Source organism: Pholis gunnellus (assembly GCF_910591455.1).
Source record: "Pholis gunnellus genome assembly, chromosome: 19".
NCBI lineage: Eukaryota > Metazoa > Chordata > Actinopteri > Perciformes > Pholidae > Pholis > Pholis gunnellus.
Window position 1 is genome coordinate 11,482,389 of NC_136546.1, and position 20,332 is coordinate 11,502,720.

General features: G+C 43.2%; 1 protein-coding gene across 1 annotated transcript in view; it reads right to left on the reverse strand.

The window, feature by feature from the left end:
* Window positions 1–20,332, reverse strand: part of eva1aa (eva-1 homolog A, regulator of programmed cell death a) — a gene marked incomplete at its 5' end in the record, with an annotated part of 66,592 nt that overhangs the window by 24,493 nt on the left and 21,767 nt on the right. Inside the window, 2 exons of the mRNA XM_079180000.1 lie at window positions 8,648–8,791; window positions 18,507–18,659. Of these exons, the coding sequence (XP_079036126.1) occupies window positions 8,648–8,791; window positions 18,507–18,659 (297 nt within the window). The remainder of the gene's footprint in view (window positions 1–8,647; window positions 8,792–18,506; window positions 18,660–20,332) is intronic.

Consider the following 20,332-nt stretch of genomic DNA (forward strand, 5'->3'; position numbering starts at 1 on the left):
CTCTCTCCCCTCAGTCCACCGCAGGAGGAAAACTGAAACCAGCCACAGACTGGAAAGCATTAGTCTGCCCCCCCCCCTCCCAATACGATTCAACACACTCTACATACAAACGAAAACAAGAACTAAGGATCACAAAAAGGAGTGGAGAGTAGTTTTTCGCTGTGAGTGCAGAGTGACTCGGTGACACAGAAACAGTAGTGTACACAGTTTACAACTTAGTGAATCTGACAAAGTTGGCAGCGACTTCTCGTCCAGAGCTTTGCTTATTTTGCAGTTTCCAACCCAACAAAGAGGCAGTTGCTCATTTGGGAAAACAGGCCAAGTGAAAAAATACCACAGGACTGGGGGGGGGGGGGGGTGGGTAGATGTTTGTGTTTGTGTGTATACAATGTTTGTGCATTCAGTTTGTGCATGTACTGTATAATCTATTTATGCGTGTGTTTGTACACATGTGACTGTATGGATGTTAACTTGACTGCATGCTCCTATTATCCAACATTTCTAAAGCAGACAAACAGCCTAAAGCCAAACGCAGAACATTCCTCCGCTCTGCAAAGCGCCTGCTATGTTGGGGGCTGGAACGGTTACAGGGACATAAGTGGCTTTAACTAGCGGCAGCGGAGCGACGCGACGGACCCCAAAATGATCATCAGAGGGGCCCTCTTTCTTTCTCCCGCTCCCCATACAGACCCGTGCTAATGAGACCTATAGCCTCACTAGAAGTGCCACAGAGGCCAGGTCAAAGTGAGTGGTCCATATTGAGCCAGTAGGGCGAACAGGGGGGGGGGGGGGGGGGGGGGGGGGGGATATAGACATTGATTATCTGCAATGTCATGAGGCCGTCTGCACGATGAAGATAAAGGGAGGAGGGGCAAGTAGGGCGGAAATCTAACAAGTGAGCATTTCTGCAAATCAGAATTGACTGCAGTGTTAAAACAGAACATCAAATAATCAATAATTAGCTCAAAACTATAAATCTTCACCTAACTGATGACACACAGTTAGCAAGGACTACAATATAAATATGTACATCCACCATAGAATAAAAACATAACCATGTGATAAATATGGTGTATGGTTTGTAACTATAAACAAGTAGAAATTCAACAATCTACTTCTGGATCCTAAACTATGCTCATACTATATAGAACACCTCAGGGAGCCAAAGTTTTATATTTAATATTCAAATTCTTTGCTCGAGTAAAAGTAGCAATACTACAAGACTCCATGACAAGTAAAAGACCAACATTGAAACGTATTATTTGCAAATGGTATCAAACATCAGCAGTAAAGAGTGCTGAAAGTATAAAGTAGCATGTAATGAAAACACTCCAGTAAAGTATCTGAAATGTATACTTGAGTGAATTAACTCAGTTCTGTTGCACCACTGGTCCTCATTGATTGGACCATTGAAACCTTCCACATCCAAACAGGATACTGTATTATCACTGCGTGGGTCTATCTTGTGTTGCAGGTGATGATGCACATTTTGACATTTGCCAACAGAGCCGATGAGCCTGTTGAACGCCTCAAAGGTTAGAATTGAGTTAATCATACTCAGTGAGTACTAAAGTTGGCTCTGATCCTACAGTATCACACAGCAGTCACCTGTGTTATCTGTCTGCATCAGTACAGCTCTCTGTTGTCGCTTCCCCCTGTTTACTAAGCAGTCTGTAGAGGGTGGAATCAAAACATCTGGCTGGCACACGGCCTAGTTTCCTTTTGCAGCTTTTCTTTTTTCATGAAAGGGTCGGTTTTAAGATTTGGTATCATGACACAACAAAACGTGAATAGTGATGGATACCAAACTGCACCACTCAGCGGGGAAAGGACAATGACTGAGCTCTGAGAGGAACACGTTTGACTCACATTAGTTCAGGAAACTGTAGAGCGACAAACGGCTTTGTGGAAGTTTTTCTAACACTAACAGGCAAAAATGATTAAGAACCAAGTGTCCAGGTAAGAACAACTGTCTTCACTGCGGCAATTTCTTTCACCTGAAGGATTTGCTAGACGTTTAACATCGCTAATGAGTACAAATTCTAAACACTTCATAAGTCTCAACCTCTAACTTTCTTTTTTTCTTGCATTGGAGAAATGATAAATGTCTTTAATTCAAAGTATTTAAATTGATAAACTTGTTCTGTCAAGATATTTAGATGAAGTTGCATTTTATTATATGAAATAAAAAATGTTAAAGGATTAGATTATAATGATAACTAACAGAATGATGTCTTTTGGTTAAATACGCTGTTAGGGTTGTGTTACATACAGTTCAATGTGGGAGCTGCCACATAACAAACAAAGGGCACTTTTGGCAGTTCAGTGGATTGCTCAAAGGCACTATGACAATAGTATCTGCATAACTCAATCCCTCCCAATGGCCAGACTCATATTTCCTCACAGAGTCAGGGACATGAACCAGTCAACTTCCAGCTCTAACCTCGAGGCTATCGCTGTCGGCAGGGTCGGAAATGGTGGACGGCATGGAGACAGAAGAAAAACAAGGAAGACAGATGAGATGAAAGGCTGCAGGTTGTGAGGGGGACATGGACAAATACATTGGGAACACTAAAGGGGACAGAGTAAGCCAACAGAAACCAAAAAGTCTACGTGTCAAACATGTGAGTGAAAAAAAAAAAAAAAAAAAAGGAAAAGTCAGCGAAGCCGTGAGGACTTAAAAGGGAATTTAACACCTTGTCCATTTGGTTCAAGATGCATTTTAATCAGATTAAACTTCTTACAGACTTTCCCTCAGGGCCAGTGACCACATCGGCTGGGTATTAAACTAGATTTTGTGTGACCACACTGCATTCAGCCAAGTCTGTTTGAAGGAGGGAGAACTACCAGAATTAAGGTGGAATTTAGCACGTTGTTGTTATTTGCTTGTTCGCTGTGCTACATGTCGCAGATATACCAGATGACACCAGTCGACGAGACGCTGTGCAGGGCCAGACATCAGCTGACTTGAACCTGTTGGCAAAGCACAGTCCCGCAGACCCCTTGCGTCAGCAAATCACCACGGCAACGGCATGTTCCCGCCAAAAAAAAAAACTCCCTCCTTGTTCACGGCCTGCTCTGGAGACCACACCCTGGGTGGCTTCCAGCTTCAGCCAGTTACTTTAGAGAGTTTTAGAGACGATGTTATACCGTACCAATCAAACTCAATGCCTTTTAAGGGCATTGGCTGAACCAACCATTACCTTAATGCAACACACGCAGGTCAGCTGAGGTCACGTGAGAGTGTTTTCTCGCAGCAGTGTTCCTGAGAGTGCCAGCTGCGGCTGTTATTCCAGGGTTTCTGCAGAGTCAGGTTTGTGTTACGAGGCTGGGGAGCATTCAGAGGGGCCACTTCATTCCTTTCTGCTTTCCTCTTCACTCACTAAAATCAGACACACCACGGATCACACTTGGGTCAAAGAGCAAACACCGTTTCCTGGTTCTTGGTTTATATTACAATGTTAAATCACCCAATGGGTGGGATGGGTCATATGCTGGATAATGATGCAATCAGAGCAGGAATCCTCTGACGTTATCACCAAAGTATTTGAGGGTTAAGTTTGGCCGTTTTTTCCTGTGGTTGATACTCTACTTTGTACAATTGGATTTGCCAGCCTGTAGTACACCACACCCAATGTGGCCGTGCACTCAGGTGAAATGATACTCGAAGAATTCAAGGTACAGCTTCAAAATAATTGTAATGTTTGGCATTAAGACGGCACAAAAATACTTAAGTGATTGACTAAAATGAGCTACAACATCCCCCAACATACATACATACTACTGGATTTTTTTAAATATTGTTTTCTGAAAGCATCTTCAATCAAGTTAACAATGAAATCACAAGTTGATAATCAGGCATACATAATCAAATTGAGCAGCACTGACGAGCCTAAAATGAAGCTTCCAAAGAAAAATGGAAATGAGTCCATATGGAATACCCAGTAAATGTTAGAGGGAAAATTAAATGCCAGTCTTCCTTTATAAACCAAAAGTAAAAGTGTCTTGTTTAGTTTTTATTGAAATCACACTCAATGGAGTCAAGGGCCAAAATATGGTAAATGTTTTTTGTTCTTTATTAACACATTCATTTGTAACTGGAATTCTTCTGATTTGAGTAAAGTGAACAACATAGACAACATTCATTTCTAGTTCTAAGGTAGTAAAGTAATCTTGGGCCCAAATAAAATCCATTAAACTTGGGAAAGTTTCTTTTTATACATGGATTATTTATCATATTTATATATGACACATTTTCCCACTCTCTTTAATATTTACCCCTAAAATTAATATGTAAAATGAAAAAAAAAACCATCACGTTCTCATTTTCTTATGACGTTTAGATTCACTTGTCAGTAAGTCCTCCGTTTCAGGATACTTCCAGTTGAACATCATACATCTATAACTATGTATGACATTGCAGTAGCTTAATATTTGGATCTAAATGTGTATTTTAGCTTCTGGTCCTTCTGTAGGAGGAACTATAAGGGAGAAAGAATGGGCCCAGCTGCAGCAGCTACTGCCTGCCTGCCTGCCTGGACTGCAGCTCCACACAACTGGGCCAAAATAAACATCTTCCCCACAGTCTCCTCTGCTGAAATGACATAAATGTGTGCGGGGGAGTCGGAGGAGTGTGTGGCTTGCAGCGGTCGCACGTATACCTCAAGTATCTTTGTGCATGTATATTTGTGTGTATGCATCTGTGTGTAAGTCTGCAGAACCAATTGGGATAATCCAAACCCTCAAGTTTCTGAATTACATCTTCATCGTCCTCTATTTTCCCCTGTTACGTCTAAATCAGCGCCCCTCAGAGCGGCATGTATGGGCTGCCAGAGCTTCCACTGCTCGGATTGCGTCCATTATAAATAGCAGTAGCACAGTTTAGTGACCACACCTCTGTCGATCCCTGCGGTTTAGTCTCTAAAAGCTCCTCCAGGATCCTAATTGCTAAAGGAATAGACGATGACAAAATTAAACAATTGGTGAAAACGTAACAGGGAAATCTAATTTGAAGAACAGCTTGGACAAAAATCCATTGTCTGTGTTATTTTAGTAAATTTCATGTATTAACTTTTGACAACCGCCATTAATATCATAGTATTATAATACTTATGTTTGTTTTATAGATACAACTACATTGTAAGAAATTAAATATGGCTTTTTTTAAAGAAATTGAAACATACCAAACAAACAAAACAGACCCAGAAATAGAAGCACTGTCGCTGTTTGCTTGAAGGAGTGTATGTTTCCTTCCATCTCTTTAACTCTCCTCGACTGACCTGTGAGTCTATTATTACTTCTATACAATGGGTAGGTTTTAAATGAGTTTAATATTAAAGGCGTACAAAGATTCCAAACATGCCTTAACTTCCACGATGGCCATAAAATCATATAAAAAGCATCAATAATCTTTTTTTGTCCAGTGGTAGTAGTTCTATATTTGAAAACAGACATAGGATATTAATGGACTCATTATACTTTCATAGGGATTTTAAGAGATTCTATTTCCATTTTGAGGTTTCATCACCAGGGTTGGAAATACCGAGCCCCCCCTTCTTCAAACAGACCCCATGTTAACCAGTTAAGTGGCGCAATTAATCCATTTCCTCCTTTGAAATTAGACCTGTTCATTAGGCTTTTATCCCCCTGAAAGTCTTCTCTGCATGGTTCAAAGGAGGCAGTGTGGCTTGTTCAGGATGATCCGTCACACCACGGTGAACACTCTTGCGCTCGGGAAAGTTTAGGAGAGAGACCTTGATATAAAGTCTGAAGCCTTAATACCTCTCAGGGGAGGAAGAGGACTGTGCTCTGCATCGGGAGGCCTGTGTCTGGGACTGACACAGGAAGGAGAGATGGATTCTTCTGGATATGATTCGATCAACATGGACGTCCATAAATCACATTTTGTAAAATTACGTTTAAAGTTATCGCAATGCTTTATGGTACAAAGGCACACACACATGCAGAGAGCCCTCAGGCTGTATCTCTTCCTCACTCACAACGCAGAGGGAGGATGATGCTGTGGGAGCTGCAGGACAGGCCTCAGAGGTCTGGTTGAGCAAGCTGTATAAATAGGACGCTTCCTACACATGACGAAAGACACACTTAGAATACTCATACAACATCAGCCAGAACTGGACTTTTTTCATCAAACACGTAGATGGATACATTCCTGCAGCTTCAGATAGCGTAGGTCAAACCTTGACAAAGTAACCAACACAACATTACAAGAAAATAAACTTCAAAGGGGCCATATTGGAACCTCGCTTTTGAAGAAAGTGCCCCGAGCAAGCTCATTCATCATTTCCAAACAGTTGCACTGAGAGGGTAAATATTTCCAAGTTTACGCTACAGATGATTTGCAAGACAGAACTCATTGCTGAAAACTTGTTCTAAACTTCCTCTTGTTAAAATACAGAGCTGTCAAATGTTTAGAGCTGTGATCGGACTCCTGGCTGAGGTACTTTATTTCTACAAATAAACTATAGGGACTTCCTCCAGGGGGAGTGCATGGAAATGAAGCCTGACAGTGGCGGCTGTGCGGAGTGTGTGTGATCTGCCGGGAGACTGATGGCAGGTTCCGGGCCATTTGCTTCTGTGTTATTGCTCAGGAGCAAGTCTACCCCTGGGGCTGTGTGAGGAAGAAGCTGGAGCTCAGAGGGTTGATGGCTTTATAAATCACAGGCAAGCCGAGGCCGATAGCAAGTCCATAATGTGAATCAAACGTGTACTCACGCCTGCATGCGTGTGTGTGTGCGCGGTACACCTAAACGCTGTTTCCTACATTTTTTTCTTCTTGGTAAGCTGCAAAAGCCCCTAAAATAGCACTTAGACAGGGACAGTTATGATTTTAAGTGGGTTAACACCTCCTTAACAGGCAGCGTGGTTCATTTAGTCGTGCAGAAACTCACACAAACACACTCACTTCATGGATTTTAGAGCAAAACTAAAGAAAAGCGTACTCTAAAATACCTCTAAAAGATGAATAAGTCCATAAATCTTGGGCTATCAATCACTTTGTGTAAGTACCACTTTTATCAGTCGGAAAAAAATATTGCAAAGACCAACACACACACACACACAAATGCAACCAATCATGTGCAGACAGACCTCCTCCGTCCCCGACTCCGACACAAATGGGGTCAATCCTACACACACTCGACCACCAATGAAAGAGGATCCCCCAAAATTACCACTTTGCTGGAGCCTGGAGCAACCAGTGACTTCATGTCTACAGCGGCTAGACTGATTTACTCATGTTCAACCCTCTCCACTCCCACCGCAGCGCAGCAACCACCAGCTCTAACCTCTTCATAGGCGGCACGTTGTTGAACATTTACACCATTCAAGATCTATACCTCGCACATTTACGGACCCGACTCAGCACGAGAGCTGTTAGGAGAGTACGTTGTGTTATCGGTGACAGATAAGGGAGGTCAGTCAGAGCCAAGCGACTCCATAAACACAGCTGATTGGTCTGTGTGTTCTTGTCTGCGCTGATGAGTTGTTGCTGAGATAAAGGAGGGAGGACTTTGTGTGTTTGTATTCTGACAAACACACAAAGTTTTGAGACAAAGGACTCAAATTGGTGGATCTCCAAAACCAGACAATAAACAACCCATAAAGTGTGATCACAATTTAAGAATTATAATTCAGCTCATGTGCAAATTCAAGCATTAAGGGCTGTGGAGGAACAGGCGGAAAATGCAACACGCCCACAGGATTTGGTTAATTTACAGTCCTACGAGGGACATAGTAATAGTGATTTTCAAGCCCAGCGGAGACAGCCACATCTTTCTATGAATCCAAGCTTAAAATTCAGAACTCAAAAATCACATTGAAATGCAAATCGTAACAGCGATCCTGGTCTGGATCTGGGTCTATGTGCCAGTGACTTTGCTGGGTATGACAGGCTCCAGGCCATGGTGTTGATTGATCAATTCCTGGTGCTGGAGGAGTCTGGATAGCATGTGTGTGTGTGTGTGTGTGTGTGTGTGTGTGTGTGTCAGTGTGTCTCCAAGCATGGGGTTAATGTATTACAGCCTTGATAGGTCAGGATTAGCCCATGGGTGGGGAACAGATAAAAAGGAAGACCATCATTCTCCAGACGTTAAGTCAAAATAGAAGATACAGCGCCAAAGTTGTTTTTCTTAACCTCATTTTGGAGGTGTGACTTGAACATGGAAAATACATTAAGAAGCTTCGAACTTCATGTGTGATCTCCGCCTAACTTTTTCACTTCAGAAGAATGCAAACCCTGCATTTCTTCAGAAACCATCAATTGTCTACAAAGTGAAAATGACAGTCCCTTAATGAAATCCTGAAATTTAATTTCTGAGTAAATAGAAAAGTTCTTCAAATGATTAATGAAAGTAGCCAAGACAAGATTCTCACTGTGGGTAAGACAATACGTGGAACCTTTATTGTCCACTGTTGGAGAGATCCATATAAGATAACACTAGACACCCAACAGCGTTTTCATCGTACCTTGAAAATAGATAAAGTTCTTCTCAGTATAACCAAGCCTGTTTTAGAGCTGGTAGTTCTGAAACAGAGAGCTAAAACGTAGACAAGCAGATCAGTGAGTGGACATCACCCCCTAGTGGTGGGAATATTAAGCCCTCAGTAAAGGCGCATGGGGACTCACCACAGGTGTAGATGACACTGAGGTACTTCCTGGTGCCGGAGTAACACGGATCTCCAAAGATTCTGGTGGAGGCTCGAACCAGACAGCTTTTCTTTCCCTGACAGCGGGCGGTCAGAACCTGCAGAGCCACAGACGACTGGCAGTCTGACAGAAGGATGGAGAGGAGGAAGTATTGAATTATTATCAGACATCCGGACTGATGAAATAATACAGTTGACCTAATTATAAATTATAAGCGGAGTTGTCGTCATTGCTTCTATATTCTTCCCCACTTTTAGCGTCCACGGGAATATTAAAGGAACTCACTTCGAAATTGATTAGTTGATTCATCAATTAGTCAATCAACAAAAATATCCACTGGTTTCAGCTCCTAAAATTTAAATATTTGTTGGTTTTCTTAGTTTATAATAGTAAAATGTTTGTCAGACAAAACAAGCATTATGGATAAGTCAACTTAGACTCAGGGATATTGCCGTATGGTGTGATTTATTTTAATTAATTAGTCAATTAAATAATCTGGAAATTAATCAATAATGTTAAAAAATGTCAGTTGTACCTCTGAAATGGAGATGGTGGCCAGGTACTGTAATTGATAGCGAAACCTTCTTCTATCAAAGCCTTCTGTGATTATGTCTTTCTCAGTTGTAAAGTTCAGGCAAGAAATAACGAAGTTTCCAGCTGCTTATAAAGTCTACCCTACGATGTAACTACTATTATTCTTTCTTAAAACCTCAAATTAACGAGTCACTACATGCACTGTGTTTTATGTTTCCTATCGTTGGTACCAAATTACAGTTTTCCTTGGAAAATATTAAGAAATTACAGGAACTGTAAAATAAAGATTCTTTTCCTATTTTCATACAAGTATGACATATATTTTATTAGCCAGTTTGAAAAAAACAGTGCTCATCATCAGTTAGCCTAAAGGTTATGCTTTAGAGTCTATCTATCCACAAGGCAGAGAGATAACCTGCTAATGAAATGTTTATTTTACTGAAACTCTCGTCCAATTGCAATACTTTTTCAGAAACAGAGTCTACATAACTTTACATTACTGAAAGTTCATATTGCATATGAGTCTCTAAGGCCAATGCTACTTCTACTAGTGTAGTGTTTGATGGACAAGTGGCACTTTAGGCACAAAAGGACAGACACACACACACACACACACACACACACACACACACACACACACACACACACACACACACACACACACACACACACACACACACACAAGAGAGAGAGCAAGGGGACATCTCACACACTCCTTCCCATGAAAGCCTCCTGGTGGAGCCTCATCAGCCCCACATACATAAACCTTACTGGGGCCTCACACTGTCTAAAGGATACCTGATCCAGGATGTGTGTGTGTACGGAGACCAGACATAAAGTAATGGTTGTAACTCTCATACATCATCGCTAAGCACCCTCCAGACCCTCTGTTCTGCAGCTCTCATCCTCTGGGGGAGTGTGGACGGACTGATGAGGCTCTTTTTCCCGCTCTCACTTCCTTCCTCTCTCATGTTAATAACATGACTACAGGAGATGATATGCTGACCCGCTAGGCTTGCAAACTTCAGATTGAACTTTTTAGAGCTTATATAAAGCCAGGTGTTTACTGTGTTTATGTTTTAACAAATGAACAATGTTCATGAGCAGTTCATCTGCACATTACTCTCTTGATCAATCAATTAATTGTTTGGTTTAGAAAATAGTGAGTGTCCAACCTACAGACATGTAAAGATTTTAATGATTAAGCAATTAACAAAAATGTTGTCGATGACATTTCTGGTGATGGACTGATCGATTAACTGACTTATCATTTCAGCTCTGTTTTGATATCAGCAAGACATAGACATGGTCCGTGTTGCTAGGACAAATACACTTCAACTTCAACTACATTGGCAAAAGGGGGCTGGAGATAAAACATCCCATAGTCAAAACTCACTGCTTCAATGTAATTGAGTGTTTCTAAAGACACCCAACCTGTGGCTGCAAACTTGCTGTTTAAATATTGTAATTTCTGTTAACCAAACTTGAACAATGAGCCTAACTTACTCTCGTGGAATCAGTATTTTATGTTCTACCTATTGTGAACTTCTGTGACACCCCAAGGTGTGAGGAACGCTAATTAAGTCCTAAAGGACCTCCAGCTGAGTCTTGTGGGAATGTGGATGGGCCGTGGTTCTACATGGATGACTTCCACAGGTTCCCCACGGCCCATCTAACCCCTAAAAACAACAGAAGGAGATGAGCCTTTGAAAGTGGACACTGGGCCCTTGCAGTGTGGGCCCCAAAGAGAGACAGAGATCAGACAGGTAGAGAGAACAAGCTGGTTAAGGCTTGGCTCACACGTCAACAGGCCACAATGAATTATGGCACAGGTCAAAGGGCAAATGTCCCAGTCAGGAAGTGAAAGAGAGCAATCCAGTGCTCATGCACAGTGTCAACAGTGGGAATTCATTGAATGGTCCAACTGTGCAGTCCCGTCCTATTGGATTACAACAATCATAATCAAGGGCAACGCTTCATTTCCTGGTAATGATTGTTTGTAGCGATCCCACATCAAAGACTGCGTGTAGAAAGCTTCTTAAGGATGTGAACCTGAATCAACGTCTGGCCACTTGGACGCGGTCCGAAGGGGCAACCGGACACTCCCCAGCTGGAGCCGACACACTGGAATTCCCAACCAGGATGTAGTGAGGTGGGGGAGCCTGTGGGAACCAGTTAATGTAACTGGATAACTGGTCGGACACCTCAAAGATTTGACAGTTCCCGCTGTCACTTAAAACACAACTGGATTCATTGAAAGGGACTGATGACAAAAATCCCAACTGATGACATTTCTGAGAAATAGACTTTTTCTTTATGCCACACTGCTCGTCTCAAAGGAGTGTCTCCAAAGAACTAAATGCAGCTGTTACTTTGGTGCACCTCTCCCCATACAGACACACCTCTCTTCTTGCTTGTTTAGTGCAGTAGAAACATGTCTGAAACGTGCCCGCATCAGTTTTCACGATAATGCAAAATGATATAATACTGCAATGTGGTTGATAACAGTATAATTGGAAGGAGGGGGTGTTCATTCCGGTGTGATCGAATGAAGACGAAGTACATTTTCATCAAGAACAAAGTAGATAAAATGACGATGACAATGCCAAAAGATATCCATGGGCTGACAGCAAGAAAAACAATTATTGGTCAGCACTTGAGCACTTGAGCACTGCTTTGCATCACATGCTGAGCCGCATCAGAAGGACAGAAGCAGCAGCATCGACTGTGCATCGACTCATCATCACCCTCAGCTGAGCATCCGAACCGTAAAAACTGGTGAACTGTCGGTGTCTAAAAGCCTTATATTCTAAAAGGTGTAGACCGATATCAGGGTTGCAACTAACGATTATCATTTTCTCAATTAACTGAATAATCATTTTATTTATTACAATTTCAGAAAATGGTGAACAATTCATGTGATAAGTCGCCACAACTAATTGTGTCCCACAACAGTCCCAAAACCCAAAGATACTTAGTTCACTGATCCTATCGTCATATATTGATCAAACATGACAATAACAACTATCAAACACTCACATTTGACGAGTTGAAACCAGCAAATAGTTGGCATTTTTGGTTGAAAAATTAATTGAGATACAACTGCCCATTTCAAATAAACACATATCAAAATTTACACATCCATAAACACATACCCACGAGCACATTATTTCATGACAAAATAATGTCAGATAGTTTAGGTGAAAACAGTTTGATTAATCCTTCCTATCTTCCTACCTTTAACTTTGTCACTTCTGTCTGTATCTGTATCAACGTCTACGTGCAGATGCTGCAGCACAACGACCTATTGGTCTGGCTGATGTGCTGTCTGATGTGCATTTGCTCTCCCTCTCTCTCTTTTTCTTCCCAGAGGGCTCGTTTGGGCTGGTGTGCCACGCTGAAAACCCTCCTCTCTGACGAGGGAGGCCACTGACAGACAGGCACCCATTAGCTGCAGCTTTGATTCTTTGACTGGGTGATTAGTTGAGCAGGGGGCCCATGGAAGAGGGGGGTGGGGAGAGGTATAGAGGGGATTCAGTGACAGAATAAGACTTCTTGAGACCAGAGGATGGAGACACACACACATTTATTCTTTGTCCACTGGCTCTCCATGTATACACACACACACACACACACACACACACACACTGTAATGTAGCACACACACACACATTGTAATGTAGTTTAAAAGAGCATTCCTCAGGGTCTGACCTCCTCTGACTCTCATTAGCAGCTTTAATACAGACAGACAAGCATGCAACAGTCCTCTCTCTCACTCTCTCGTTCTCTCTCACACACACATACACACACACACACACACACACACACACACACACACACACAGGAGCATGAATATAACCCCTGATACCTCTAACCTTTACCCTCAACCACCACCAAGACTGTGCACCCATCCTGTAGCCGCTATACACCTAACAAGGAGAGGCCTATGGTTTAGAGGAGAAGGTCCACCGTCAAGGGGAGCAGTGACTCAGGGAAAGGGAGAAGTTTCCTGGACAGACAAACACACACACAAACACACACACACTTATTCTCACTCCGGACTGATCACACTGTTGAAGTTACTGTTACCTGCTAAAGCAGAGCCCTTCTAGAGTGAGAAACCTCTGCTAGCGTCATCCTGCCTGCTTTTAAGGTGTGGGTTGCTATGCCGCCATGTACCAGCAGCTCAGTTTGTCACATCACTCATCCATTATGCATCTGACTTCCTGCTTGCTCGCCTTAAAACCAGCATCAGCCTTGGATTGCGTCCAGTTTCCCGACTTCCAAAGAATGTTCATAACATGCAGATAGCATGATTTCACAAAGCCAAGGTGCGACAATAATCTCATCCAGTCCGGGCTCTTGTGTGTTGTGATGGCTGCCTCTGAGTTTCACTTGACACAGAGCCCTGATATTGACACTAGTGTGGGGTGTGCTGTGGGTGCAGCATTTGCTAAAAAAAATGTTTCCAGAACATCCTCACAGCGAAGCTCCATAACAATCCTCCAGGTTTTCCACCCACACACACACACACACCTTCCCTGGAATTTCCAAGACGATGGGCTGACAAATAGCACTCCTTTCCTCTTCTACCCTGACTCACCTGAGATACGTATCATTTGCTCGGGAGGCTTACGTCATTGTTGTGGGATTAAAAGGCTTTGTGTGACATAAAAGTGACTTTCAGATGCTGTGATATTTAGGTTGAAGTGACATGCACACGAAGAGTGCTTTCTATGAATGCCATTAATAACTTTGAGACCGCTCTCCCACACACAAACACATTTGCTGTTTCACTTCAGCAGGATTTAATTATACTGTAACATACTGAATTTAAGTATCACAGTGTACTTCCAGTCTAAAAGTGTCCAGGAGAACACACACAAACACCCTTGAACACTTGCTCAAACACATGCAGAGAGTTCTCTTCAGCTGTGTTTGTAAGTTGATAGCCGGTTTATTCTCGAGTGAGAGGCACTTGGCACTAAAAAAGTCAACATCAAGCATGTGTGTTATCACTGAGAACATGTTACTTCATATATTCAAACGCCACGTCTGAATTCCAGTCAGTGGGGACCCTTTGCCCTAAACCTGGCATGAACCTGTTATCCTGCAGAAAATATGCAGACCGAAGTTCTTGGTAGCCGGAATATAAACGTCAGGGTTGTTATTATAGAGAAGTTAAGGAAGAAAAACAGTCACCACCCAAGAATTCAATGACCGAAATCAGTCAACTATACTGCGATAGCTGGACTATAGGACAGGTTTGAGCACACAGAACTGTATTTTATCTAATCTATTCCAAAACAACACCAACATCCTGCTTCATATCTGCTCCGTATGCATCAAAGTCAGACAGAAATGCAGATAGAGTTACTGAGAAGCAGCTTGCACCCTAACAACTGGAACAGAGTTCTAAAAGCGAAGCGTTTAAATTTGACCCGCAGCTGTGCGTGCTCGGCTTTTAAAAGCGACTGTGATCATACGAGACACCGGTCAGTCCGTGCTCACAGTTTCAAACATCTTGCTGTGGGCCTTGTCTGGAGCATATACTCAAAAGTGAAAGCGCAATGGCCTTCAAAAGTCAAAGAAGCAGTCTGAGACCCTGCATGCCAAGCATGGGGGGGCTATTTAGATGTCAAGAGGTGTGTGTGATGGTAATGGGGCAGATGAGAGAGGAGGGCTGAAGCAGGCCCCTTTGCTTTGAGGATTCTCCATCCCCGCCAAGACCTGTCCAACTCCACCACTCCCACCCCACCCTAAAACCAAGGAAGAGACGAGATCAAAGAGGTCTTGCTTCTGTGCACACAGGCCCGCGTATCCACTTGTCAATCATATTTTTTTCCAGGGCTTTGGATTCAACAAGCAACCAGGTAGCCGCTGTCCACCATAGAGCACCGGATCTCTATGGTGGTAAATATACAGCAGAATTCACAAGATAAATAAGGTTTGTTGACCAAAAAAGCACATCCAGAAGAGGTTTGCTTTCAGACAATGTCGCCAGCAAGCCACAAAGAAAGATCTACCTCTACGTGACAGGTGGCTGGTGTTGAATTGCAGCCTCAGTCTGAGGATTGAAACCTCCTTCCGTGCTGCTGCAACAATTTCCTGCTGCTGCACACTGTAATGTCTATCTGACTGAATCTATGCATAGTTCACCTGGGCAGGTGCAGCCAGCTGTGTGAGTTCAGCTGATGACCTCACAACACAGGCAGCAGTGAGGCTGCCAACACGGTGTGGTTTAGGAGATTACTATAACCCACCGTGTTGGCACATTCAAACTCACATTTAATTAAAGAGACACATCAAATCAAATTTGATTCAAAACAAACTTGCGCATAATGCGACTGCCAAGCCCAAGATTATTCAGACATGCACAGCCACAAACACACGTGTGAGGCGCCACAGCACCTCGAATGGGATGGCAAATAGAGGGGATAAAAGCAATTTCAAATAATGAACTGCTTGTGTCTGAGCTGTCACTCGAGACACTCTCACTTCCTGCTCCTGGTGACATGGGAGCCACATCAAAGACGGAGTTCACGGGAAATCCCACCACGGCACCTCTAGACTGTCTGGAACAGCCTGAGGAGGTGTTTGTGGGTGGTTGGAGTATGTGTGTATATGCCTGTGTATGTGATAGAGATGTGGAAAAAACATGCTGTATAATGTGTGACTAGGAACAAGGCGTTTGTGTACGTCCAAGTGTGCGGCCCATGTAGACACGCACATGGTTAACAAGATCTGATGGTGAAACACAACTTCTCCTCTGCTCTAATCCGGCTTTTGTACAACTGTAACAGTAGAGTCAATTTTCCATCAATGCTGGGAGAACCCGCGCTACTGTATTTAATCCCGAGTCTGAAACCAGATCTCAGGCCGGCCTCGTCTCACCTACCTCGACATTCCTGGTCCACCTGCATGCGAAGGAGTGGCGGAGGTTGCTTCAAAGCAGACCTCAATGCTCATATAGTATACAATAACACACACAGAGACGCACACAATGCCATTCTTTATATATGTCTCTGATTACCCGGTGACTGACGCCTGTGTCAGCCTTTCGACCCCGTCCCGTCACCTTTGTGACACACACACACACACTCTCTTCAGGGCATGTCTGTGGTGCATTATTGAATTGGGAATCACGACAAATGACATTTTGCCTTCCCACACAACTTTATACAAGCTGTTTTTAGCACACAGTAAACTCCCACCTGCTCTGGCTACTTATTTACAAGCACAGACATCAGTGTACATTTCCCTCTATACATTAACGAAACAAAGGCAGAGCTAGTTAAGGCGGAATAAATGAGCTGCCCAGTAAAGAGGCCAGGACCACCACAGTAGCTATGGTTATACTAATACTTGTCATGGATCCAAGCTTAGAGTCATTAACATTCCCCCAAACAAGGGTGAGGGTACATCTGGATATCCCATGCACTCACACATGTGCATACACACACACACACACGCACACACACATACTTGGAGGGAACTCAATACTGTCCCTTTTCTACGGGCCAAACTCTGCGCTTTAGATGACAGAGACACCTGATCTACATTCCACCCCAATTCCCCTGGCAATGTGTGTGTGTGTGTGTGTGTGTGTGCATGTTTGTCTGCATCTACCCGAGCTTGAGTGGAGATTTTATATGTCCCAGCATGCTCTCTTAATAACAAGATGAATACATGTTAAATAGTGATCTGTATCTAAAAGTACGATTATTTGAGCGATCGCAGTGGAACTGCGTAAACGGCTGACATTGAGGATGGGTGCGGCAGGCCAGTGTTTCTTTGAGAGCCTCTGAGGCAGCTGAAGCTGTCAGGGGAATTAACATTTTTTACCAAACCACAACAGCAACTCTAAGCAATATCACCCAAGTCAAAGAAAATTAATGGAGGGATCAGTTATGAGCCTGGCAGCGTTTGTAATTGTCTTTGAGGCTGTGAGGTGCTCGAGTCCTGACGTGTAAAACTCATCAATAAAAAACGCTTTCCGTCGGATGGATGCATAATGACTCCCGGTATGATTTGCTCAGACAAATCTTGGCAAAAAGAAACAAATCAAAGCCGAGAGTGACCTGAAGCTCCTCTCTCCGAAATCATGAATATGTATGAGAACGTTAGCAGGACAAGGAGACTCATTTTGCCATGATGCAAAGGCAAATAGACTCGATTTGCATCCCCAGCTTGTGTCTTCATGTAAGAAATCTAATTCCTCTCCTGACCTCATACTGACCCCAGGACTGATGCTATGAATGAAGCAAATGCTAATAATGTCAACAGTACTGATGATCGTATGATCAAAACAGCAGCCTGGGACCTGATAGGAATGTCTTGCTGCACCAGAAACCAGGATTGGGTCCTACTGGCTCCTCGTAAATCCATTATTACGTTTGTTTGTTAAGACCATACTGAGTCCTTTCTAGCTAGTAGTTACTAAGTTGGCTTGATCTCCTGCTTAGTAGTTAGTAAGTTTGCTTATAGCTAGCCAACTAGCGAACTACTAACTATTACTGCTGTCAAACTAGTGATTTACTCAACAATGCACCACAGGTCTGGATTCAACATTTGTCTGTCAATCAATGTGCTGTTGTCAAAGGTGTTGCTGCGAGGCTTGCAGCTCTTTCTGAAAGAACCTGTCAGTACGCTAACAGTTAGCTGTCATGACGGAGAGAAAGTGTCTTCTTTTCTGAAGAGCTCCAGGAGGCTTGCTCCTTCCTTCGTAAAGTACCCAGCCACAAAATGATTGCGTTCTGTAAACAATGGAAGAGTACATTTTTTCGTTCGCGCACGGTGGTAATGCAGACATTAAAGATCATTCTATGAAGACTAGATCGATATCCAATAGCTGGCAGAGAATGTGTCACACACGGCCATTTAGCCGACAGCCTGAAAACAAAAGCAATCATGTACGTATGTGAACATGAACAGTTTTAAACGCCATGGTTTGACTTAGTTTTACTAATACAGGCAAGCAGAAATATGTGGTTCACAGTTAGAATCAGTGGGATATCGATAATGCTAACCTAGCCGCTCAATTGTATTTCAACCAAGTGCTTTGAGATATTTGTGTGTTATTTTTGTGAAATCTAATTTAAAATCATCCCAGTTTACATCATAATCAAACACCATTTTAAAGTGTCAGATATGTTGACCATATTTCTTATCACGTCTTTTGCTCTCTGACTTAACTGGTCACGTGTTTGCAAACTCACATTAATTGTGTCAGTTAGCTCCTTGCTCCTCCTGCATAAATCTCCTCTCTTGCTACCCTCGATGTGAGCGTGAGAAGGTGCCTCACCTACTGACGGGGCCCTCCTGTGGTGCGGGGGACACTCCAGGGTGCCCTGTTGAGTTCGGCCAAACATGGCGGAGTAAACGGCGATCTGCATACCCCGTTTGCAGCTCAGCCTCATCCTCTCCTCCTCACAGACCACCTTACTCTCATACTCGTCTGGTGATAGAAGGAAAGAGTATACATGTGTGTTACAAATAATGAAAAAACCAAAAGACCAGTTTCTTCCCAAAGGTTACGTTTACAATTTAAACAAATGTAACTAATCCTGTAGTTTATTTCTCATACATCTGCCATTCACTCCTCACGCATGCCCACTCATTATTTCCTTGCTGTCATTGTTCAGGGCTGCCAATGATGATCTGTTTAGATCAGCTGGTCTCCTTTATCCAATAGCACAGCGACACAATTACATCGTTAGATAATCGTGTACGTTCATGCTGCTGTTACGCACCCCCTCCACCTCCCCATCTCCGCCCAATCGTCGCAGATTAATCAGCTTCATCAACTCATCATTCTATCAGCCTCGTCATCAACCACCACCACCAGTGTCTGGACTCCACAAGGGGATTTATCTTGCTGCTGCTCAGGGCAGACACCCCTCGAGAGTCCAAGCACCAAAGACTTTTCTTTATCCGACTTCTCTCTCCTGATTGATTTATATAGAGTTTGAGTCGAAGCTCATAGATCTGCAAAAAAAACCACTATAATAAACAAAATATTTGAGCTGCCGCCGAATCATTCAGTTAACGTCATGTCTTGCCGACGAGACATTACGTTATCCGTTCATTTTTAATAAGCACTGGAAGCAGACGACTGACAAAAGGCCTCATTCAGTGTAAACAGGCAGAGACAGAGGTAGAGTCGCTCAGTGGACATGTAGAGCCATGCAGAGGCATTCCTCACACACATCCAGCCACAGTGACCTGTGACAGACACAGCAGCTCTACTGGCCAGCAAATAAAAACACAACAGCAGCCGCTTCTACGGCCATGTGGGGAGTGGAACAGGAATGCAGAAAGAAGAGAGAGCAAGAGAGCAGAGAAAAAAGGGGGGCAGGACTCTTGGTGACGGATTCACTCTTGTTTGCTCTCTATCCCTCCCTTTCTCCTTCACTTCCTCTGTCCTCCATCCACCTCTCCTTTCAGAGGCAGTGATACCTGTCCGTTGCACCTCACTAACACCCCATGCAGCCTTTCTCTCTTCCCCTGAGAAGTCATTGGTTAAGTGACAGTGAACAAAGATCTGTTGATTGGCCCCGGGGTCCAGTGGAAAAGGAAAAAGTGGGGAGGGCAGGGGGATCAGTGGATTAATGCCCACTTCTGGTCACTCTAGTGTGAACTGCTGCACAGCTCAGCGCGGCTCGGCTCAGCACAGCACTGAGCCATGAATGGAGACCCGAATCTGGGTGGGATTACTGCACTGTTGTGGCTCCCCTCTGGAGTGATACTCTTAGCTTCCTGGCTCACAGGGAGAGGGATAAAGGGAGAGGCATGCAAAGAGGGGTTTTTTTTTTCTTCTTTTAAATGAAGCGGCGAAGATGGCAGCGGAAGGAAAGACTCACATAGATAGTGTGACGCTTAATTCGGTGAAGAATTTATAGTGAAGCAAATGATTGGAGAAATCGGTCAATTGTGAGGTAAACAATATTCAATTAACAATTAAACAATTATTCCTCCATTGTCGTCCCATAAAAACACATCAGTGAGACACATTGTTGCACACGGTGACATGTTCCTTCATGAGGACAAACTTTTTAACTCACTCGCCCACCAAACGTGTATTGATTCACGGCTGAAAATAGTCCCTCACAAAAACACTTTTTACTCAAG